The sequence below is a fragment of the Rhizopus microsporus genome (genome assembly GCF_002708625.1).
Source record: "Rhizopus microsporus ATCC 52813 unplaced genomic scaffold scaffold_6, whole genome shotgun sequence".
Lineage (NCBI taxonomy): Eukaryota > Fungi > Mucoromycota > Mucoromycetes > Mucorales > Rhizopodaceae > Rhizopus > Rhizopus microsporus.
In genome coordinates, this window is record NW_019671921.1 from 892,075 (window position 1) to 912,042 (window position 19,968).

The window sequence follows — 19,968 nt, forward strand, 5'->3', positions numbered from 1 at the left end:
ACTAAGATAAAGCCTTCTTTTCCAGCCACATCACGTAATATGATCATTTTACATTGTATAAACACAGTTGCTAGTGTCTTTTAGCAGTAATGATGCAAAGTTATTAAAACATATCATATATAAACTGATAAAGAGAGAGATTATTACATATAAAATCAAATATTAACCGCTCATAATTATAATATTCATGCCTCACTGTTGTATTATCTTCAATTTGGTAAGAAATTAGAGGGGTTGCCTTTTTTAGAAAACAAACTTTCGATAGCGGGAATAAGCCATGTTCCACTTGTTTCCACCTAATCTGCAAAAAAATTGATGAATAGATTACAAAAATGCTTCTTGTTAAACCTTTTGTTTATTCTTTCAATAACAGCATTTAACATAAAAGAAGCACTTTTCGGGAATAGCAAAACACAAGATATAAAGCAACAAAGCACGTTTGGTGTTCCAGAGACCACATCAAAGTCAAATCGTCCAGGTAAATAAAGGCTCATTATTTTATGCACACACAGAAAGTAGAATATTAGTTGATAGATATGCCATGTAAAGACTATATCTGTAAAGATACCGAAGCCTGTGTTAGTTCTCCTGTGGAGTGTCCTTGTCGGCTGACGATGAATAAAAAGTGTATGATAGGTGAATGGTATACCTGTGTCAGAGGTGATTTATCGTGTTCTGATCTAGACGAAGTTTAATCAGTGATAAATTGGTGAATATAAATAAAAAGCTTCATTTTTAAAACTGGTCTTTTCTTAAGGCATAACTCTTTTTTCGTACGATGCCAGTTAATTATAAGAAACTAGCACTTTATAAAACAGAACAGTGTAGAAATTGGAATGAGACAGGCTTTTGTAGGTAAGATAAAGAGTTTTGTCTACTAAAGTGAACTAGACAAAACAGTGTAGATACGGAGAGCGTTGTCGCTATGCACATGGTCCAGACGAATTACGCAATATCTCCCGCCCGAGTCAATATAAGACAAAGGCTTGTAGATCGTATTATAAAGAAGGCGCTTGTCCTTATGGCGTGCGATGCACTTTCAAACACTTGAGTGATGTACATCAACAGTTTTCTTTAACTAGATTTTTCGATGAAGGAATGGATATGACGATGTATAATCAAGTATGGACCTCTGCCCTTAACACAACTCTATCTCAAGTTGATCAATCAGAGACAGAAGAAGATACTGATGGTCAATATTTCACGAGTGAACATTTAATTTATTATTTAAAAGATATTCTCTAAAATAAAATACATCTATTTCAATACAACGCTCTCTCTCTTTTGCATCCTAATCACTATCTTCGTCTTCTAAACTGTCATCTTGATCAGTCTCTGATTCTTCCAGGGCCACAGATGACTTTCGAGACTTTATTCTTTCCAAAACAGCCTCAACCTTTGAAGGACGAGGATTGAGCATCTTTGCAGTTGTCGCGTTCTTTTCTTCTAAATCTTGTTTGTTTTCAAAATCTCTGCGACCATAGAAAGATCCCATCATATCAATTGAAGTCTTGGCTTGACTAGGTGTGGCAATTTCATGTGGCTCAATTGGCAATTGAATACGTCCTTCTTCTTGATCAATGGTAACCTTATTGGTTTTAGTAAAGGCAAATGGCAATGGAATTTCTTTGATCGCTCGGAAGTTGCCACAGTTATTTATATGCTATAAGTAAGAAACAGTGAGCAGAGAGTAAAAAAAAGTTTGTATGATGTATGTATATTGTTACCAAAATTACCAGATACCTATCCTTGGGATCAATGTCAAATACAGAGGAAAAAAAAAAAAAAAATAAAAATAAAATAAAATCAAAACTAAAAAAACTAAAAAAAAAAAAAAAAAACTAAAGACAAGACTTACCTCATTTTCAAGACGGAAAAAGTTCCACTGGAAACGACGGTATACTTCTAGGGCTGCCACGATAAAGCTGGTCATGTCATTGGAGAGATTCAAGTTTAATGTATTAAGAATCCAACCAAATCGTAGCATGATGTTGAGAGGAGTGGCTACATAATATGTCTAAATCATGTTAATTGTTTTCCCGTAGAGATTAGTCCTCTTTATTACCCATCTATAAAACACCAAATCGTCTCGAAGCAAAAAATGATGACTGTTCAGCTGCAGAATACCCCAATCCATCTTGATATCCCAAGCAGATGTATAACTAGAGTTAATAATCAAACTTATGATCCAGGCTACCTTTAGGGCTGTACTGTCTAATAAAAGGATTTAGTTTTCAAATATTGCCTCTTTTTTTTTCTCCTTTAAAATGTACCTATCATTCGCTTGTAACCATTCAGTAAAGCAGCAGCAATGCTCGTAATATATTTCAATGCATTCAGTAGATGCACCTTTTCACCAGAATCTTTGTAACGACGAAGGCACTGCAAGAAACGCCACCAAGGAGGTAATGAAGCTACAATGGGGGTGAACCAAAACAATTTAACTTGACAGTTGGCACTTAGACTACTCCATTGGTAAGCATAAGCACAAAAGAAATATGTCAGAGTCCAAAAAGAGTACGAGAGACTGTTGAGTTCATCTGCAATAAAGAAATCACGAAATTCTATAGGCAAGAAGTAGCTAAGGAAGATACGTCCTAGGGTTGCCCAGAACCATTTTCTGGAAGAATAGTAAAAGACAGGAAAAGGACATGCCATGATACCCAAGGCTACAGAAAAGAAAACGAGAGGGCATAACTGGGATGGAATCACCGGAATAAGGGCTTGAGAAAAATCAACATACATTGTTATTGAGAGTAGTAGTAGCAGTAATAGCGGTAACTACGACTGGGAGTTAGGCTTTGTTTAGAAACAGCTTTTCTTTAATTACCTCAGCAAACTGATGATAGTCAAGATTGTCTCTTGGATTAAATTCAAAGATAAACTTGTAGTTGATATGACATCGTGTCCAAACAAGTGCGTTTACCGAAAACCCCACACAGAATATGATGGGAAGAAAGAAGCAAGCATACATTTGCAGGCTAAAATACATGTTGGGTAACTGTTCACGGACTGCAGGGTCTAGAGCAAGTTGGATCACTCTTGCAAAAAACGCTAATGCCAACCCAAGATAAAACCCTGTTCTCCATGAAACGGGTGTGTAGTGCTAATGAAAGAAGTATTAGACTATTACATGAATAAGTAAATCGTCTTACATCATCTCTTTCTGGTAATCTCAATTGGTTCATTCCTTTTCTTCGATGACCACCGGCAAATTCTTTAATATACAAGCCCTATTATCATTTGAGTACCTGTGATCATTGTATCCTATGTATCATACCTCTGTACCATCAAGCAGGTCATCAATTTTGCGTGATCTTATCCAATGGTACTGGTTTAGCTTTTGAAAATACAAGGTACTCGCTTTCCAGCCTGCAGTCTGATATCCCACTGTGTGTTAATAAATGCATTATCTATTGATAACTACTATACTTTACTTTGTCAAACTTTTTCAAGATTTTATGAAATCCTGTCTCGTTTAATATCTAAGAATTAACCAGGTTAGATTAGATAAGATGTGTCCATTAGTCATTTTACTTTGAATGATTTCAACAGCTCCAAGCTACGATAATATTCCGTTATCGCCATCTTTAATCTGCTCCTAGCTACCTAAAAATGACCATCAGCAAGTAGACATGACGTATTTTGTTATCCACATACATTGTAGCTCACATGTTGATCGTTGGTATACTTGACACTGTCAGGTAAATTAGATATCTCTGTCAAGGCTGAATCTACAGAATCACTTCTTCCGAACCACTCTCCAAAGTGTAAACCTCGATCATTCGAGTCATGGTTACCTGGTGACTGTTATATAATAAATAAGTAATCATAGCTTCATATGTCTTCGTTCTTACGTTAGTCTTTGATAATTTAGAAGCAAAGCTTTTGACAATTTTCACTTGAATCTCTATTGCTTCATACTTTGCTTCTGCTTCTTTTTCTTTACTATCGTAAAATTTGGATATCGTTTCCAAGTCTTGATCGAGCATTACGAAAAAGTATTGTTCGGGCTCACTCGCATGCTTTATTGCTTCTTCTAAAATAGATGCTACTTGCAGGTTATTCACTATTGATAGAGCAAATCAGATACATGTAAAAAGAGAAAGAATAGGGGGGTACCTTGCACGGCGGATCGACTGACTCGACCTAGTTCTGTTTCTTGTCTATTGTTTAGTCTCTTGGAAAGCCTATCAAGCCATCTGCTTGACGCAAAAGGCAAACTTCTGGCCTGTCCGCCTGTTGAACGATTATCTAGAGTAGAAGACTGAGTTCTGGCTGGAGCAGTGTATTTCCTTGGTGATGACTGAATCTCGGGATCAATATTCTCCAAAGCACTAATGACAAGTTCCAACCTGCAATCTTCCTTTTCTTCGTTTTGTCTCCTGTACTATTAATATATTATTAAAAGAGTAAAAACCCGATAACAGATAACTTACTTTTTCAATTGCTTTGAGTCTCTTTTTTAAAGCCTTATAGTTTATATAAGCCTTTCTCCACTCAGGAACACTCTGAGACTCGAGATATTTAGCAAACTTCATCTATGTGTTGCCAAGTGACAGATAGGTATGTTTCGTTGTTATGCAAAATAAAAAGAGAGAGTGTTATCTAATTCCGGTGTATGTCCGGTCATTATGGTGGCTTCGCACTACGTAATGTGAAAGATGTCGATCTCAGACCAACATTTATGCTTTATTATTATTGAATACAAGTGAGACCTTTGAGCCCATTATTTTTAATTTTTAGAGAGACGGGGGGCCTTGGCGACTGGCTAATGAGCCATGGTTCAAACATTTGACTTTTTCCGTGGCATGAGGGGGTGTGATCAGAGAAAAGATCTACATGCTGTTTACCAAGAGGATGAGGAAGGCTTGTCAGGAAATGTCTTTCTCAAAACAAAGTATATCTGCCAAGAGAATATCACCTCAGCATATTCAACAATGCTGAGCACATATTCTGAAAGCTACCTGAACGTCTTTGCGTGTTTTATACTTGGGAAGAAAAAATGACATCAAGTTATTTAATTGTTTCTCTTTGTGAAAGGAGCCTATTTTGTGTTATATTACGACCAAAATACTCAATTATCGCATATTACAGATCAAAGGCTTCACAGAGACAAAAGAGACGTAGTGAATTTGGTTACTAGACCATTTAAAGACCAAAGACACTGTCAGCAAATAAAATTTAAAGGAATTATAGAAACTGACGGAATGGAAGTGTTCATTTGAGAGCCAAGCTCTGAAAAAATGATGTTTTTGCTCATATTAAGAGCCTTAACTCTGATGATATTATGATGGCAGCTTAAAAGTGCGTCCTGGTTGACACTGGAAAATGAGATGTCATGTGGTATATACATGAACCGAACAAAAGGATATCATCAGATACAGCGGTCATACTAATACTGTATTTTTATAAAATATTGTCGTAAAATAAAAAAAAATATTTTCGTAAAAAGGCGACAAAGAAAAATACGTTTGAATAAAACGACATTATATCAAGAGAGAGAGAGATAATGAGTATATGTAGAAAAAGAGAGAAAGAGTATGTTAGTATTAGAACATATATCCTAATATTAGTTTTACTTACCACCAAGGTGCATTCTGGGGAGGGTAGCGATAACTACCCAGGAAAGCTTAAACAAAAAAAAAAAAGAACGGAGGACAGAGAGAACCCAGGGCGCCAGAAGAGACTATTGGGGAACGTTCCAGATACACGCCAGAGAGCAAAGAGGGCGGGACAAGCGAGTCAGAGCAAGGACCATGAGGACAGACTAGTTTTGATTGGTGAATCTTTGAACACTCAGAGGGACACTTGATAACTGCTGTAAAGAAGCAAAAAAAGGACTCGATTAAAATGGGTTTTTATATGTTTTTCTTTTTCAAATAGGGTATCTAGGACAAAGAAATCATGTCAAATAGAAGCAATCTGCTTCGTGACCATTCAAGAATATACATTGCCAAATATGGCTACATGTTCTTCTAATTTCATGGAAAAACCGAATAAAGAATTTAAACTTTTACAAAGAGACTAAAGAGGGCTATTTCTAATATTAGGTTAGTTTCAGCTCCAAGACAGCCCACCTGCTAATATTACTGTCAAATGAGATAGTGAGCCATATTCTTTTTGTATTTGCTATTACTCTGACAACATTACAACGGTTTCAATACGACATCTCAATTTGGAAATACAGTATCTCCATGGATGTCAAGGCTGGCACTACGAAAATATTCTTGGTAACGGCGAATTTACATTTCATATAACATGAATTTTGTTCTCACCATTGGGTGCATTTATTTTCGATCACAGGCGAATTTACTTTCCGGAAAGACTGTATAGTCATTTATTCCTGTCTTTGAAGATCAACTTCTTTTTTGTCATGAATCTCTTTTCTCTGTTCATAGAATGATTACAAAAGGACTTATTCCAATTGGTTGTATTCTTATGCTTCCGAGGCGAAATTATTTGCTCGACAATGCCACATGCGATGAGACGGGACGTGGAGATGTTGCCGCTTCTTTTATACGTCCTTTTATTCGAGCATTATTCTCCTATGGTGACGATGAGAAGTTCGAACACATTGCCAGATAATGGCGCCGGTGTAAAGAGACAGCTTAACTATGAAATTATGATGCATAAAGGTTACCAGCCTTCCTACAGGACTTGCTTTGGTGAAATAAAAGGGAAAGGCGCACAACACACACCTTCCATTATGGATTTCTATCGTTTGGGTGTATTTGCAAAATTAGTATTTGGATAAGGAAGCCTTTTGGAAATAAAATGTGTACAGTGAAGCTTGCCGTGGCAACAACATCATAAACTTAAACACTAGCAGTTGCTGAGATCTTTTTTTTTTTTTCATTTATATTAGTTTATAGTTCACCCTGTTGCATTACAACCACAATCGCAAGGGGCAGCGCTTCCGAAGTAGTAAAAGAGAGCCATCGAAGTAACTTTATAAATATTGTGATAAGCTAAACCCTACCTTCTGAGAGAAAGGCTACCCACCTCTTCAAGCATCATAAAGGTTAATATCAGAACTGGGGCAAACCAGAAAAGCTTGAGAGAGAAAAAAAAAAAAAAAAAGAAAGAGTGAAAAAATGGTCTTCTTTTATACTTTTTTGTTTGTTTACATCTGTGACCTTGAAAAGACTAAAAAGACTGCCCTGAGTCGGAATAGGCTGCATGAATTTTTCTTTATTTGAAAGCATTCTTGTTTTTTGTCTTTCTATTGGATGATATAAAATAGGCTGTTCCCATGTTCCTGAGGATGACCCTTTAAAGCGGTATACTTTGAAAATATAGACGATAAAACTAGCGTATCTAATAGATGCGTATTTACCATGAAAAAAAAAGGTCATTTTTCAAGCTCATGATCGTCAGTAATCAGTGAAAGAAAACGAATAGAATCACAGCATATCAAAATTACAAAACTATAACTGCTAAGAAGTGTGCTATGATCAATATTAGACGTCATGTCATCTAAAGCTATTGTATGTTTGTCCTGAGCGTATATTGATACGAATACACAATTTTCATTACAGGTGTACGTAAGCAGATGAGATATATGATGTTATTATTTAAACTGTAGAGAATAATGACCATTACATAAAATTCGTAATGCTCAACTATTATCCATACAGTTTACATACAACAAAAGTAAATATAGTCTAGCGTTAAAATTTTTCATACACAACAACTTTTAACGATAAGAGGATAAATAAGCTTTATATCTAAGGTACGTCATTCTTTACATGCACATATTTCATCCATGCGAACCTTGCAACATTGTTTGAGAAGAACCTGCTTATGCGCGAAAACATATAGTTAATTAAGGGCAAAAATAACGATGCCTCCTATTGGTTAGTGTCAAATGTCTGCTTAGGAACATGTTCAAGAAAAAAAGGGCAGTAATACTTTCAACCTGTTCACAAAAGGAGGATCTACGCGCACGAGGAACATTAAAGACATCCTGAGAAATTCTTTATGTTGCATGATTAAGGGGTTATTGGATGTTTACTCTATTGTAAGTAATCACTAAATAGTTTTAGTGTAACTAAGACTTTGAAAGCTATTAACATTAACACTTTAGTTGTGATGACTCTACAAGTACTTCAACTATAGTAAGGAACAGCAGATGAAGAATTAGTTGGAATAATCAAAAACCCTTGTCAAGTCAAATACGAATGATATCTTAATTTGAGATTACCGGATGAATACTGAGCTTTTACATCGCTGCACTGTTTAATAAGTGCGAGCCGACGTTTTGATCAGTTCCCAGAGTTTTCCTTTTGTTTATTCTAAACCAATGGTCCGTGAGAAAGATAATGGCTAACAACACGGTAATAAAGAAGGTTTTAAAAAGTTATTCAAAAAATGACAACAATAGGGTATATCGAGATCTTACAAGCGAGCAAAAATCAAAAGCATGCTAAATCGTCAGTAATAAAGTGCTCCACATTCGTTATCAAACTCGTGGAGCAGACAATTAATCAAGCTCCGATAAATCAGAATGCTACTGTCAGGCCCGAATAGTGATTCAAGTTGTGCTGATCAAGCAGACAGGGGAGAATCTGCCAACTTTTTGTTTTCTCAGTAAGGCCCACCTTGTTGCCAGGAAACACTATTACTATGACAACACTAATTTCATCCTCCGAAGCGCCTTAGTTTCTCAAAATAAAATTAATATTTCACTTTTTTTTTTTATTTCTTTCTCTTTTCATATCCATCACAAAATAGTCTATGATTAAGACTTCCTCTCTACCAAGAAATCATATGCTATCGTCTCCTCGCCCCGCTTCTTCTAGTTCAAGATCGACAAGAGTACTTGAAGAGTTACAAGAAAACTTGGAAAACATTCAAAAAGAACTAGAAAATACTAAACAGCAGGTAAATAATAAATATATATTTAAGACTTCCCCATCTCATATGTATCAGTTACAAGTTGCTCGAGACGCAAAGGAACAATATGAAAAAGAAAATCAATCTTTTATTGAATCCAACAAGCAACTTCGAGCTGAAATTCACGAAGTCATGCAAGTGTTAGAATCTAAGCAACAATTACTAGATGATACCAAGAAGCAATACCTCTCAAATGAAAACAAAGTCAAACAACTAAAAGATGAAGCTATGGCTGCTAGAAAGGAACTGGACGACCTCAAACGAAGGGAACTCATGATTGAAAAAGAGCGTCGTACAGTTGAAATTTTAAAAGAGAAGCTATCACAACAGTCCAAGTTACTCGATCAATCAGTTACACGACATCAAACTGAGTTTGATAAGGAAATACAAGCTCAAAAGGAGCTGCTTGAATCTATTCAGCAAGAGACTCAAAGATTAAAATCCCTAAATATTGCTGATATTGTAAAAGAAAAAGTTGAAAAGCAAGCAAGTGAAAGAAGAAGGCTGATTGAAGAGTTGAAGCGAGTTGAAGAGGAAATGGACAAAAATACTCAATCATTCATTGAACAAATAAAGAGCGATCTGACAGCCCTATTGAATCATGTCGACACTCAGCCGGACTTGTCTGAACAAGTTAATCAATGTAAAGATGCAGTCAACAGTTTGTCCGTCAAAATAAAATGATCGTCCAGATATTGCGGCTCTTCAAATGTTAAAGAATAGCATAATTTTCTCTTGGTTCGTAATATGTACAAATGTGGTATTTTTAAGTAACAACGTAAAAAAGAAGAATAAGGGAGGTATGATTGAGGAGTACATCATGAAGTATTCCACAGATTTAAAAGATATCTTGGGCTGTTACTTAATTCAACACCCAATCAATATTGCACTTTTCTGTTCCTCAAAGCCAATAAGTAATCATCATAATAATGATGATAGATATTGAAAGTGAAGGAAATGAACCCTTAGTTACAATGCGTTTTATTGGTTCCAGGTGAAAAAGTGAAGTTACGGCTTTTGTGACTGCGACGTTTTTTCTTTTCCAAATTTTTTTTTTTCAACACAGTCAAACCTCTGTTTCTTTAACAAAAAAAAAAAAGAATAGAATGGGATTAGCAGGTCAAAAGGAAAAACAACGCATCAGTTCCGATCCAAACAACTTGAACTGGAGCAAAGACGAGTCCAAGTTTGGCTTTAGAATGCTTCAAAAGATGGGCTGGAGTCCAGGAAAAGGTTTGGGTGTCAACGAAGACGGCAAAAAGGAACATATCAAAATCAGATTAAAAGACAATACCCTCGGTGTGGGCGCTACCAAGAAGAGTGTGGATAATTGGTTAGGGAATACAGATGCATTTTCAAGACTATTGGCCGATTTAAATTCTCAAACACCTTCAGAAACAAGTAGTGTTGCCGATGAATCCCAAGAGGAAGATGATACCAAGGATAAAAAGAAGAAAAAAGAAAAGAAAGAGAAAAAGGATAAGAAGGAAAAGAAGGAGAAAAAGGAAAAGAAAGAAAAGAAAGAAAAGAAAGAGAAAAAAGACAAGAAAGAAAAGAAAGAGAAGAAGGAGAAAAAGGACAAGGAAGAGAAAAAGAGAAAGAGAGATAGCGATGATGATAAAGTAGAGACAAAGAAGGCCAAGACAGAAGAGGAAAGTAAACCAGCTGTTGTTTTACGAAATGCGTAAGTACCAACGCTGCTAGATTCATGTATAGAAACTAATTGTATATTCAGTGCTCGTGCCAAATTTTTACGTGCAAAGAAGATGGCTACTAGCAACAGTGGAGATAAATCACATTTAAATGAAATCTTGGGCATCAAATCATCATCATCTACAACAACTACAACAAACAATAATCAAGGATATCAAACTTTTGAAACTTCATCTTCAACATTTATGGCTGCATTTACTGTTTAATTAAAAAAGAATACTTCATTGTGATAGAGATGCTTTATATGCCAGTCGCTCGCGTAATTTTGCTACAATCAATTGTGCTGGCAGATCTTCGTGTCTAGAGAGCTTATAATAGTTGTGTATAAATTTCTGTTTTGAGTCGTCTTTTTCTATCAACTTGAATAATCGAATTAATTCTATGAACTGATCATAACCAAAGTGTACGCTTTTATCTAATATAATATGGTTATAAAAATAGACAAAATACTAATACGCTTACCTTCAAGGATAGAGAGGTTATCAATCATGAGCACAATGTCAAATTTAAGTGGCAATATATCTTTTTCTTTCAATATCTCGAGTAATCGATCTGATGCTTCTTTATATTCTTTTTGTTCAAGGTGAGTTCTAAATCGCTGATAGGTAACTAACAGTGCATAGTGTGGACTGATCTCTACTTCCTTCACATGTGTCACCACTTCACCAAGTTTTCCTGTTCTCAAGTACTCATTGAATAGTTGATGAGAGAGTTTATCAAGTCCATCGCGGTCTTGTGCTGCAGCAAATTCGAGAGCTGCTTGGTGTATATCGTTCTTTACCTCATACCTCTTTCCAAGTGATGAATGTATATGTCGTTCTACCTGGTCTAGTCCATGGTCACTAGCAATCTGCAGTAATTCCTTTAAAAACTCAATACTCTCTTTTAGCACAGCTGGTTCGCCTAGTAACTACAATACATATTCAGTATGAGCACATATGAACACAGTATTTATCATACGTACTTGTATGATCCAGTGTTGACTATTTTCTTTACATCTTGCCAAATACATGACTGCTTCCTTCCACATCGTCTCTTCCTTCACAATCAGCTTTGCATATTCGTTTATACACAGATAAACAGGGTCCATGATAACTCCTTTTCCATGCAGCTGATATGTCTGACTCATCTTCTCTCCTATACAAATAAACACATGCCCCAGATGGACCTGTAACCAGAGATCATCCGTTACACCCAGAACGTCATCCAAGCATCCCATCAACAAATACGAACACGCTTTATCAAAAGAATCATTCTTGTTAAACACTGTCTGTGCATAAGCCTGCAGTTCGCCTAATGACATCCAAGGTCGTTTGAACCGAGAGGCTGCCATCAACTTTTCTACAAAATTTAGATCGTCATAACTGGCCTCATCGCCTCTTAATATCGAAAAGACGCGTGCAGCGCCTACTGAATAAATCGTGCCCTGAGGTGGTAATTGATCGCGCCACTCTATCAATGCTTGATTGTCTCCTTCTTGTATACTGAGAAACGCGTGAATTACATTTATAAGCGCACTGTTGTCAGTGTCCATGTGGTGGAGTTCAGCAAATACGGTATCATAGTCGCCACGGATGAGGTAATGACATATATTGGTCCATTCAGAGCGTTGTTCTATCGGATAGTATGTATCGGCCCAATCTGTCAGTTGTGTCAAGTAATCCTCTGATGAAGAAAAATATAAAAGAGAGCATAGACTCCATAATTTGATAAGATGTTCTTTTCCTGAATAGTCACGGCAAAGAAGTCTGTATCTATAAACAATGTTGTCTATGGCTGCTTGTCTATCAGGAGGGGAGGGTTGTTAGTTTTATAGTTTGATAATAAGTTCTTTCTTACTCTTCTACTCCAAACACGGTCAGTTCCTTATCTTGTGTTATATTGTCTAGCTCCAAAAATAATTCAAGTGATTCTGTATAAAACTAAAACATATCCTTTTAGTCAATGTATATTAATCCACTCCCTTTTGATTCTTTTACTTGTCTTTTGTCCATTGACACATTTTTGAATTGAAGGTTCTTTAACCCTTCATTGACTGTGGTCTAATAATGAGTATATATATTAATTGTCAAAAAACACGCCATGTTGAAGTTATGATCATACCAAAATATTTGCCGTGTTATATTCCTATAAAAAATGACCCTTTCTTTTAGTTGCCTATTATAATATTAAACAATACGCTATACAACTTTACTCCAAGATGAGTTGCCATGTAATATTTTATAAAGAAAAGAACGGAAAAAAAAAGTTTTATTATGCTGGTCACACGTCAATTTCAAAATTGGTGATCTGTGGCAAGTAAGCACACGCACTTAGTTCTAGCATATAAACATCTTCAAATACATGTCTACCATCATATCCACCTATCAAATAAAGTCTTGAATCATGAAGGACGGATGTATGATAACCTCTTGGACTAGGCGGACTTCCATAAATCTTTCTTGTTTCCCAACTCATAGTCACCAAATTTAGCAGCAGGACCTCGTTGGAATACTTGCTTCCATCGTATCCACCTGTCACAAACAGATAGGACCCCACTTGGGTTGTCGAATGAGCCAAGCGAGGAATAGGACGGTTCAACTCGATCTGACACCATCGATTGGCAAATAAATCCAAGACATGAACATCGCTAAAACACTCGTGTCCGTCACTGCCGCCATAGATAATAAGTTTATCTTTCACCAAGTTGCTCGTGTGGTATCCTCGAGCAATTGGCGGTGTCCCCTGAGGATGTAATTGTGTCCATTTTAGGGCATGAGGGTCTGAAATGTCCAAGGCATGCACGTCCGCCAGCGCACGCGCACCATCGCCTCCTCCAGTCACAATAATTTTTTGGTTCCATAAACAAGTTGTATGTGCTCTCCTCGGTGAAGGAGGTTCGCCTTCCACTTTGGGCTTAACCCAAGTAAGTGTATCTAATGGAGTCATGATCAATACGAAGCAAAGATACAAATAGTTTCCTTTATATTACCTATATTTAAAATGTATACATCGTTAAAATAATTGGGTCCATCGCCTCCACCAAAGACATAAAGACTATATGACTTCTTGCCTGGTCCTAAGACTCGTTCGACTGTTGTACAAGAATGGGCTCGACAAGGAGGTGGTGCTTGTCCGGTTGTACGAGGTTTTGACCAAGTGAGTGTATCTGTCAGAGAGATTAATGTTTGTATCCCAATAACTTTTTAACTCATACCCATATCCAATACATAAAGTGTATTAAAACAAGTCTTCATATCACATCCACCAAACACATAAAGATATTCACCGATAAGATTAGCTGTGTGTGCACGCAATGGCTTGGTCGGGTACTTGCCATAGGTCATTGCTCTTGACCAGTACATGCCAGCTGCAGGTGCTGGAGGCACATTAGCACTCACGCTTAATTCAATGGCCGCTGCAGTGTGATCTGATACGTGTGCACGTTTTGATGTACGTTTATGAGTTGTTGGCGTAGGTGGTGGATCCTTGTGTTGATAAAAGGAAACTGTAGGTCCTATTAATTTCCCTCTAAAGTAAAGCTGTCATTGTCGTGTTACCTGAATCGGAAGGAACAATAGGATAAGGATATCGACTACTACTGGCACTGCTGCTATGGGTTAACTCTATGGATTCTCTACTTTCTGATGCAGTCTCTGGTGGCAGTGTAGGTGACTCTGGTCTATCATAACTGATCTAATGTGTGAGATTCCATTGAATATTTAAATTATGTTTATATATAAACCTGTCTAATGATTGGCTTGTTGACTTGGCTTCTGAACTTAATGAAGGGTGTCGTTTGTCTCTAAATGAAGAAGCGGTGGGTGAATATACATTGGTCATCCAGGCAATCGGACTATTTGGTTTTTGTCTATCAGTCATTTTATACAAATATATATATAAAAAAAGAAAAGAAAAGAAAAGAAAGAGAGAGCACACGAGAAAATTTCTTTTTGGTATGAACGACGTCATTTTTTTTTTTCTTTCTTTTTTCTTCTTTGAAAATGGCAAGTGATCCAATTACCATTCTGCGCATTAAGCGTAAACGAACAGAGGAGCCTCTTGAAGCTTTATGTAAAAATAATGTTACAATACAATCAGACTTGATGCTCACTTTGTGTATCAGTACTTCAACAACAAAATGAAGAAAAACGGTTAAAACGAAGCAATGAGGATACAAGTGTATTAAAAGGTGAGAAAAAGAGAGAGAAAGAAAAAAGAAAAAAGAAAAAGAGAGCTAACAGGACATTAGTATCAGCAACTGCGCTTCCAACTATATTTCGTCTAGCAGAGACAGTAGAAGAAGCGAGCTTTTCAAACTTGGATGAAGCTCGAAAACTAAAAGTAAAGAGCGCTTAGGGATACAATACCATGTATATAACTTATGATCAATAGGATCGTATCTCTAGACGTATTCAACCTGGATTGAGTAGACCACAGACGCCGACGTCCATTGAGGAAAGGAAAGAACAGTTGATGCAAAAGCAAAGTGTAGGAGGGAGGAAAGAGAGAGCATATAATCAACAGATCACTTATTCCATTTCAGGATGTATCCAAAAAGGCAAGATATAGAGTTATCAGTCAAAATAGAGCAAAGGCAATAGAAAACATGCCACCGGTGTAAGTGTGAACTATAGAGAAAAAGAATAGCAACTGATGTAACCTTTAGTGTACAAAGTTCATCCGAAAAGGCAGCAGAAGATCTATTTCAGATGTATGAAGCAGTAAGAGATGATGAGACGACTGCTAAACAACCAAAGTAAAGAAAGTGTATAATGTCGTGACTACAACTAAACGGGAAATAGGTTAATCTTGGATGAGGATACAGAGGATGTAGATGACATTATGTGCAATTTTATACCCATGATTAAGGAATATTTGACATGTAAGTTTATGTCACATATAGAATGAAAACGGGGAACTAAAAACAAACAAAAGTGAATGATCGAGAACAGAAACAAGATGATGAAGATGATTATGTTTATGACGTTTATTACAGAGATGATCAAGAACCCAATGCTCTTAATGTCAATAATGTTGGATCCCTCGTCTGGTTTGATAATACAACAGAGTATATGGATGATAATGACACTGAGAGTGAGATGGGTGATGTTGGTGATGAAGATTCTAATGGTAAGGCATAAGCATCCTTTTTTTTTCTTATACTTATTCTACATATAGCTGAAGACTATTATCAGAATGATTATCCAGATGAAGAGGATGATCACGATGACCACGATGAATTTGAAGAACGTAAGCATGAGAGAGATAGTTTGGCTATATCATTTGCTAATGTTTTTTTGTACTTTAGAATACGGATATGACCTTTCTTCAGATGACGAAGACTATTCTTTATAGATACAAAAGTTTCTTAATAAACATAATCGCATTTTGCTAATTTTTTAGTTGATATACTCCTATTTTAATATTTACGCGTAAATAGTAAACATGTAAAGAGCCACATACTAAGGCTATCACCTTACTGTCGCACACACTCGAACTCTACCGGTATCTATTTTAAATTTAAGCTTATTTCCCACTGCTCTATTTTGTTTTCCTTTTGTTTTATTTTCTTTTTATACACACACATGACTCAAACACTTCCTTGGGATCAAGATACTCCTCTAAGTATTTCCGAGCTTCTGAAGCATGTAAGTATATAAACACGCCATTTATCCCCCTTCTTTACAAAATATTTATTTTGTCCTTCTTAAAAAGTCTATGGGTTCAGTCAACATGCTTGCCTCAGATAATTCCTTACTTTCTCAAATGTCTACTCACTTGAACGGCCTTCTTCGTCATCGTCAAGACGATCCTCTTCAAGTCTTTGACAAGCTATTTCATCACGCTGAAAAAGCCATGACATCTGAAGCCGATAAACAAGTCCTGTCTGTCTTAAAATGTCAAGTGTCTAGTTTTATTGGTGTAACTCTTGGTGTTGAGCCTTTTTTAGAACAAGACCGAAAAGTAAAAGAAGAAAAAGAAGAAGATGAAGGTGAAAAGATATCATTGTCCACTGCTATTGTCAAGGAAGAAGAGCACAAGAAGAGTGCCTGGGAGCAAACCAAGGCATTCTATCATCAAGTGAAAGCTGATATCTTTGGTCCTGAACATTCAGAGCACGAAAGACTTCGTCAGTTGGCAGAGGAGCACTATGGTGAACACAGTGCTGAGGAAGAAAGTGGAGATGATGATGACGAGTATGAAGAGGTTGAAGAGACAGTTCAGATCAAGTCTCGTGAAATAGGTGCACCCGATGAGTTTAAGGTGGTTCGTCGACGTCAAAAGAAAAAGAAGACAACAACAACCAAGATCACCTTTAATTCACCTTACACTAGCAGCGACATGAGACAACCACCTCGTCATCCCATTCGTGCACGCGAATTCCGTCCGAGAAGACTAGAACCATTACCCGAGGATACGTTCTGTATACCCATCTTTTTCCCTTCTGAAGAGAGTTACGGAGTAAGTCGTACAAAAATGGATCGGCACTTGATTAACTTTACTCAAGGTATTCCACGCCGCTTTGGCATCAGCTAAACGAACACTTTATATCTGTGTGTTCTCATTGACTGATAATGATACTGCCGATGTCATCAGTGATGCCTATCAGCGTGGTCTGGATGTTCGTATCATAACAGATAATGATCAAATGGATGTGAGAAAAGGAGCCGATGTCCTTTTACTCAATGAACGTTACGGTATTCCTTATAAATATGATAACAGGTAACAAAAATAACAGATGCATATGAGGTAGTAAATTAACCTTATTATAGTGATCAATTCATGCATAACAAGTTTGCTGTCATTGATAACAAGACGGTGATCACCGGAAGCTTTAATTGGAGTTGCGGGTAAATGGGAAACAAGTGGATTTTTACTCATAAAACTAAATTCTATACTAGTGCGCGCTACAAGAATCGTGAAAATGTGATCATCACTAATATTCCATCTGTTGTTGATGCTTATTCAAAGGAGTTTGATAAGCTTTGGGACTATTTCTAAATATAAAAAAATAGACGTCATGTCTACATTTTCGTTAACAATAAAGGTCAAGAGCGAGTTCACTTATTGGCTGAGTTCCCTCTCACTCTCTCTTTCTCCTCTTTTAGTCTGTGTTGCTTGTTCGTCATACTATCTACTTTTTTTTCTTCTCTTTTTCTTTTATTATCATTTCAAGGGCGATGCGACTTTATGCCATTCCGATCGTAAAGAACCGTTGGGCTTATTATTGTCATTCGACGATTCCAGTCCAGTCGCGTTTAGTGAAAGCTGTCAACTGGTCGAGTAAAAAGTGGGAACAGTTGGGGAAAGCAGATCCGCAGACTTGGAAACGAAAATTATATGATCGCGGTAGTCATGTCATGAATCAGCTGGACTATCAAGAATGGTTTTTGAAAAGTATCCCAGCAAAGAGCGAGATTCCAGAACCTATAAAAAGTGTAATATCACGTATAGACAAAAAAAAAGATCCCTATTATTGATAATATATTAGGTTGCTATTCACTATCCTCGTGTGTTGGAAGAAAAGATGTTACATCACGATTTAGAAAAGCTATTGAAGGAGAGAGTGCCGTATCATAAAAAGTATATGTATTATTCTGCTTATTGGGTTCCATTGTCATGTACCTTTGTCATTGTCCCATTGATCCCAAATATACCATTAGCCTATAATCTATTCCGGCTTTATAGCCATTATAAAGCATACAAGGGCGCAGATCATTTGAATGACCTGACGAACAATGGTTTAATGATATATGAACAAGATAAGCAACTGGATGCAATTTTAGACAATAAGAAATTTGTTACAGCGACAGACATCAAATTTCCTGAACAAGTCAAGGACGAATTTAAAACAAAGAAACCAAACCTGAAATTATTGGAACAGGATTTAGAAGGAGTTCTTAGTATGGCAGATATCAAGCTGATAGGAGAAGCATTGGATATACCGGGAATAGAATTAGAACTAAATAGAGCCAGAACGCAGATACTCAAAGGCATCGCCTTGGATAAATTCAATTAATAATAATAAAACTTATCAAGTGATATCTTTTATTCGCTCAGCTGAAAATCAAAAATATTCACACTAAATCGTATAAATGACTCACTCCACTCCCTCTCTTTTTTCTTCTTTTTTCTTTTTTTCTTTTTGGCATTTTGCCCACTTTAAGCTAGACATGCTTATTTCTCCACCAGTTGCTACAAGAAGAGATATTCCACCTGGATTCATTGGTAAAGAAGCATATACAAGGACTTTTTGAGTGAAAGCTAACCTATCACCAGATTTTGCATCCTCTTCTTTTGATGCCATCTTTTATTCTAACACAGTTGATTCAACACCAGAAACAACAACAAAAGCTACTACAACTACTACAACTGGAGAAATACAAAAAAGATCAAGTCATTTACCCGATCTTATCCCCTTCATTTCATTAATCACTGAAAAATGCGACGTACAACCTGTTCACCTGGTGATGGCCCTGATGTATGTGCAACGATTCAGAAGATGTCTTCCTGCAGGTAAACTAAATGATGATGATGACGATCATATATACTTAGTCTTATTTAGGTTATAAAGCAGAACCAGAAGCTGCCCATCGTATATTCGTAGCATCTCTTTTAATTGCAAGTAAATACAGTGAAGATCGTTGTTTATCTACTAAACAAGTTGTCCGTGCAACCGGGGATGTTTGGTCAATAAAAGAAATTACTCGTATGGAATTAGCTTTTCTAAGATTTTTGCATTGGGATCTTTACATTAGTTATGAAGAAATGGTTCACTTTTTGAAAGGCTTAAATTTCGATGTCAATACCATCCTCCCTTCTGTTAGTCTTGATGATACTTTTTAAATGATAATCTTGTAATTTTATAACTATACCCTTTTTTCATCATGTATCTTCTTCCCCCCCCCCTTCTTCTTCTTCTTTATATTCTACTAATAAACCCCTTCTTCTTGTAATTAAAACCCATATGCATGATTGTTTGCTTACTGTACTACGTCCTATTGTTCTTTTGTGACAAGATGAACGTAATTACCCATCAAACTTGACACCCCGATGACTTTTTTGATACCCAAACAGCCATCATTGACAGGGGGGTAAATAATATCCAATAAAATTAAAGCATTAGGTACTGTGTGGTTCCACTGTCCATTGAACGATCTGTTGAAAAAGGAAATTTTATTACCACTTTGTTCAATTACGTTTTTGGTCAGGGCAATACGATTAAACAATATTTTATTAAATCGCATGTTTGATGGCTGTGGGGTTTATTTATATTCAATGTTGCAGAGGGAGAAAAAGTTGAGGTGTCAGTGATGTGTGCAGCTACGGGAAGGAGGAATAGGTGTACTGACAGGTACAGCATCCAACCAGAGA

General features: G+C 36.5%; 12 protein-coding genes across 12 annotated transcripts; 8 read left to right on the forward strand and 4 right to left on the reverse strand.

Moving 5' to 3' along the window:
* Positions 1–196: 196 nt before the first annotated feature.
* RHIMIDRAFT_123466 (uncharacterized protein) lies at positions 197–754 on the forward strand. The gene is made up of 2 exons (XM_023605439.1): positions 197–478; positions 535–754. The coding sequence occupies exons 1-2, from the start codon at positions 316–318 to the stop codon at positions 693–695; spliced, it is 324 nt and encodes a 107-aa protein (XP_023467393.1). The 5' UTR covers positions 197–315; the 3' UTR covers positions 696–754.
* Positions 755–778: 24 nt separating this feature from the next.
* RHIMIDRAFT_201384 (uncharacterized protein) lies at positions 779–1,245 on the forward strand (the record flags this gene model as incomplete). Its single annotated transcript, XM_023606537.1, has 2 exons — positions 779–855; positions 906–1,245. The coding sequence occupies 2 exons, from the start codon at positions 779–781 to the stop codon at positions 1,243–1,245; spliced, it is 417 nt and encodes a 138-aa protein (XP_023467394.1).
* A 46-nt stretch (positions 1,246–1,291) lies between these two features.
* Positions 1,292–2,197, reverse strand: RHIMIDRAFT_200976 (uncharacterized protein; the record flags this gene model as incomplete). Its single annotated transcript, XM_023606498.1, has 3 exons — positions 1,292–1,663; positions 1,859–2,017; positions 2,066–2,197. Coding segments are annotated over 3 exons (663 nt in total), but the record flags the coding sequence as incomplete, so codon positions are not given.
* Positions 2,198–3,110: 913 nt separating this feature from the next.
* Positions 3,111–4,191, reverse strand: RHIMIDRAFT_123478 (uncharacterized protein). The gene is made up of 6 exons (XM_023605440.1): positions 4,123–4,191; positions 3,858–4,069; positions 3,661–3,807; positions 3,538–3,609; positions 3,438–3,485; positions 3,111–3,379 (listed from the first exon to the last, which is right to left on the reverse strand). Exons 2-6 carry the CDS (start codon positions 3,990–3,992, stop codon positions 3,275–3,277), a joined length of 507 nt encoding a protein of 168 aa, XP_023467396.1. The 5' UTR covers positions 3,993–4,069; positions 4,123–4,191; the 3' UTR covers positions 3,111–3,274.
* A 4,581-nt stretch (positions 4,192–8,772) lies between these two features.
* Positions 8,773–9,582, forward strand: RHIMIDRAFT_236745 (uncharacterized protein; the record flags this gene model as incomplete). The annotated part of the gene is made up of 2 exons (XM_023608628.1): positions 8,773–8,886; positions 8,935–9,582. 2 exons carry the CDS (start codon positions 8,773–8,775, stop codon positions 9,580–9,582), a joined length of 762 nt encoding a protein of 253 aa, XP_023467397.1.
* A 422-nt stretch (positions 9,583–10,004) lies between these two features.
* RHIMIDRAFT_250839 (G-patch-domain-containing protein) lies at positions 10,005–10,817 on the forward strand (the record flags this gene model as incomplete). Its single annotated transcript, XM_023610761.1, has 2 exons — positions 10,005–10,582; positions 10,634–10,817. The coding sequence occupies 2 exons, from the start codon at positions 10,005–10,007 to the stop codon at positions 10,815–10,817; spliced, it is 762 nt and encodes a 253-aa protein (XP_023467398.1).
* RHIMIDRAFT_280135 (uncharacterized protein) lies at positions 10,397–12,714 on the reverse strand. Its single transcript, XM_023612887.1, has 6 exons — positions 12,591–12,714; positions 12,451–12,533; positions 11,576–12,395; positions 11,074–11,521; positions 10,634–11,026; positions 10,397–10,582 (listed from the first exon to the last, which is right to left on the reverse strand). The coding sequence occupies exons 1-5, from the start codon at positions 12,603–12,605 to the stop codon at positions 10,833–10,835; spliced, it is 1,560 nt and encodes a 519-aa protein (XP_023467399.1). The 5' UTR covers positions 12,606–12,714; the 3' UTR covers positions 10,397–10,582; positions 10,634–10,832.
* A 136-nt stretch (positions 12,715–12,850) lies between these two features.
* On the reverse strand, positions 12,851–14,120 carry RHIMIDRAFT_123549 (galactose oxidase). Its single transcript, XM_023605441.1, has 3 exons — positions 13,808–14,120; positions 13,583–13,759; positions 12,851–13,526 (listed from the first exon to the last, which is right to left on the reverse strand). Exons 1-3 carry the CDS (start codon positions 13,953–13,955, stop codon positions 12,874–12,876), a joined length of 978 nt encoding a protein of 325 aa, XP_023467400.1. The 5' UTR covers positions 13,956–14,120; the 3' UTR covers positions 12,851–12,873.
* Positions 14,121–14,594: 474 nt separating this feature from the next.
* Positions 14,595–16,091, forward strand: RHIMIDRAFT_312825 (uncharacterized protein; the record flags this gene model as incomplete). Its single annotated transcript, XM_023614833.1, has 10 exons — positions 14,595–14,664; positions 14,717–14,782; positions 14,843–14,934; positions 14,986–15,081; positions 15,137–15,210; positions 15,260–15,349; positions 15,396–15,475; positions 15,529–15,723; positions 15,772–15,843; positions 15,902–16,091. 10 exons carry the CDS (start codon positions 14,595–14,597, stop codon positions 15,946–15,948), a joined length of 882 nt encoding a protein of 293 aa, XP_023467401.1. The 3' UTR covers positions 15,949–16,091.
* A 235-nt stretch (positions 16,092–16,326) lies between these two features.
* RHIMIDRAFT_250843 (phospholipase D/nuclease) lies at positions 16,327–17,595 on the forward strand (the record flags this gene model as incomplete). Its single annotated transcript, XM_023610762.1, has 4 exons — positions 16,327–17,055; positions 17,102–17,316; positions 17,367–17,444; positions 17,496–17,595. 4 exons carry the CDS (start codon positions 16,327–16,329, stop codon positions 17,593–17,595), a joined length of 1,122 nt encoding a protein of 373 aa, XP_023467402.1.
* Positions 17,596–17,682: 87 nt separating this feature from the next.
* RHIMIDRAFT_123580 (uncharacterized protein) lies at positions 17,683–18,661 on the forward strand. The gene is made up of 2 exons (XM_023605442.1): positions 17,683–18,032; positions 18,086–18,661. The coding sequence occupies exons 1-2, from the start codon at positions 17,775–17,777 to the stop codon at positions 18,611–18,613; spliced, it is 786 nt and encodes a 261-aa protein (XP_023467403.1). The 5' UTR covers positions 17,683–17,774; the 3' UTR covers positions 18,614–18,661.
* Positions 18,662–18,681: 20 nt separating this feature from the next.
* Positions 18,682–19,718, forward strand: RHIMIDRAFT_280172 (uncharacterized protein). Its single transcript, XM_023612888.1, has 2 exons — positions 18,682–19,110; positions 19,160–19,718. Exons 1-2 carry the CDS (start codon positions 19,065–19,067, stop codon positions 19,438–19,440), a joined length of 327 nt encoding a protein of 108 aa, XP_023467404.1. The 5' UTR covers positions 18,682–19,064; the 3' UTR covers positions 19,441–19,718.
* The last annotated feature ends 250 nt before the right edge of the window (positions 19,719–19,968 follow it).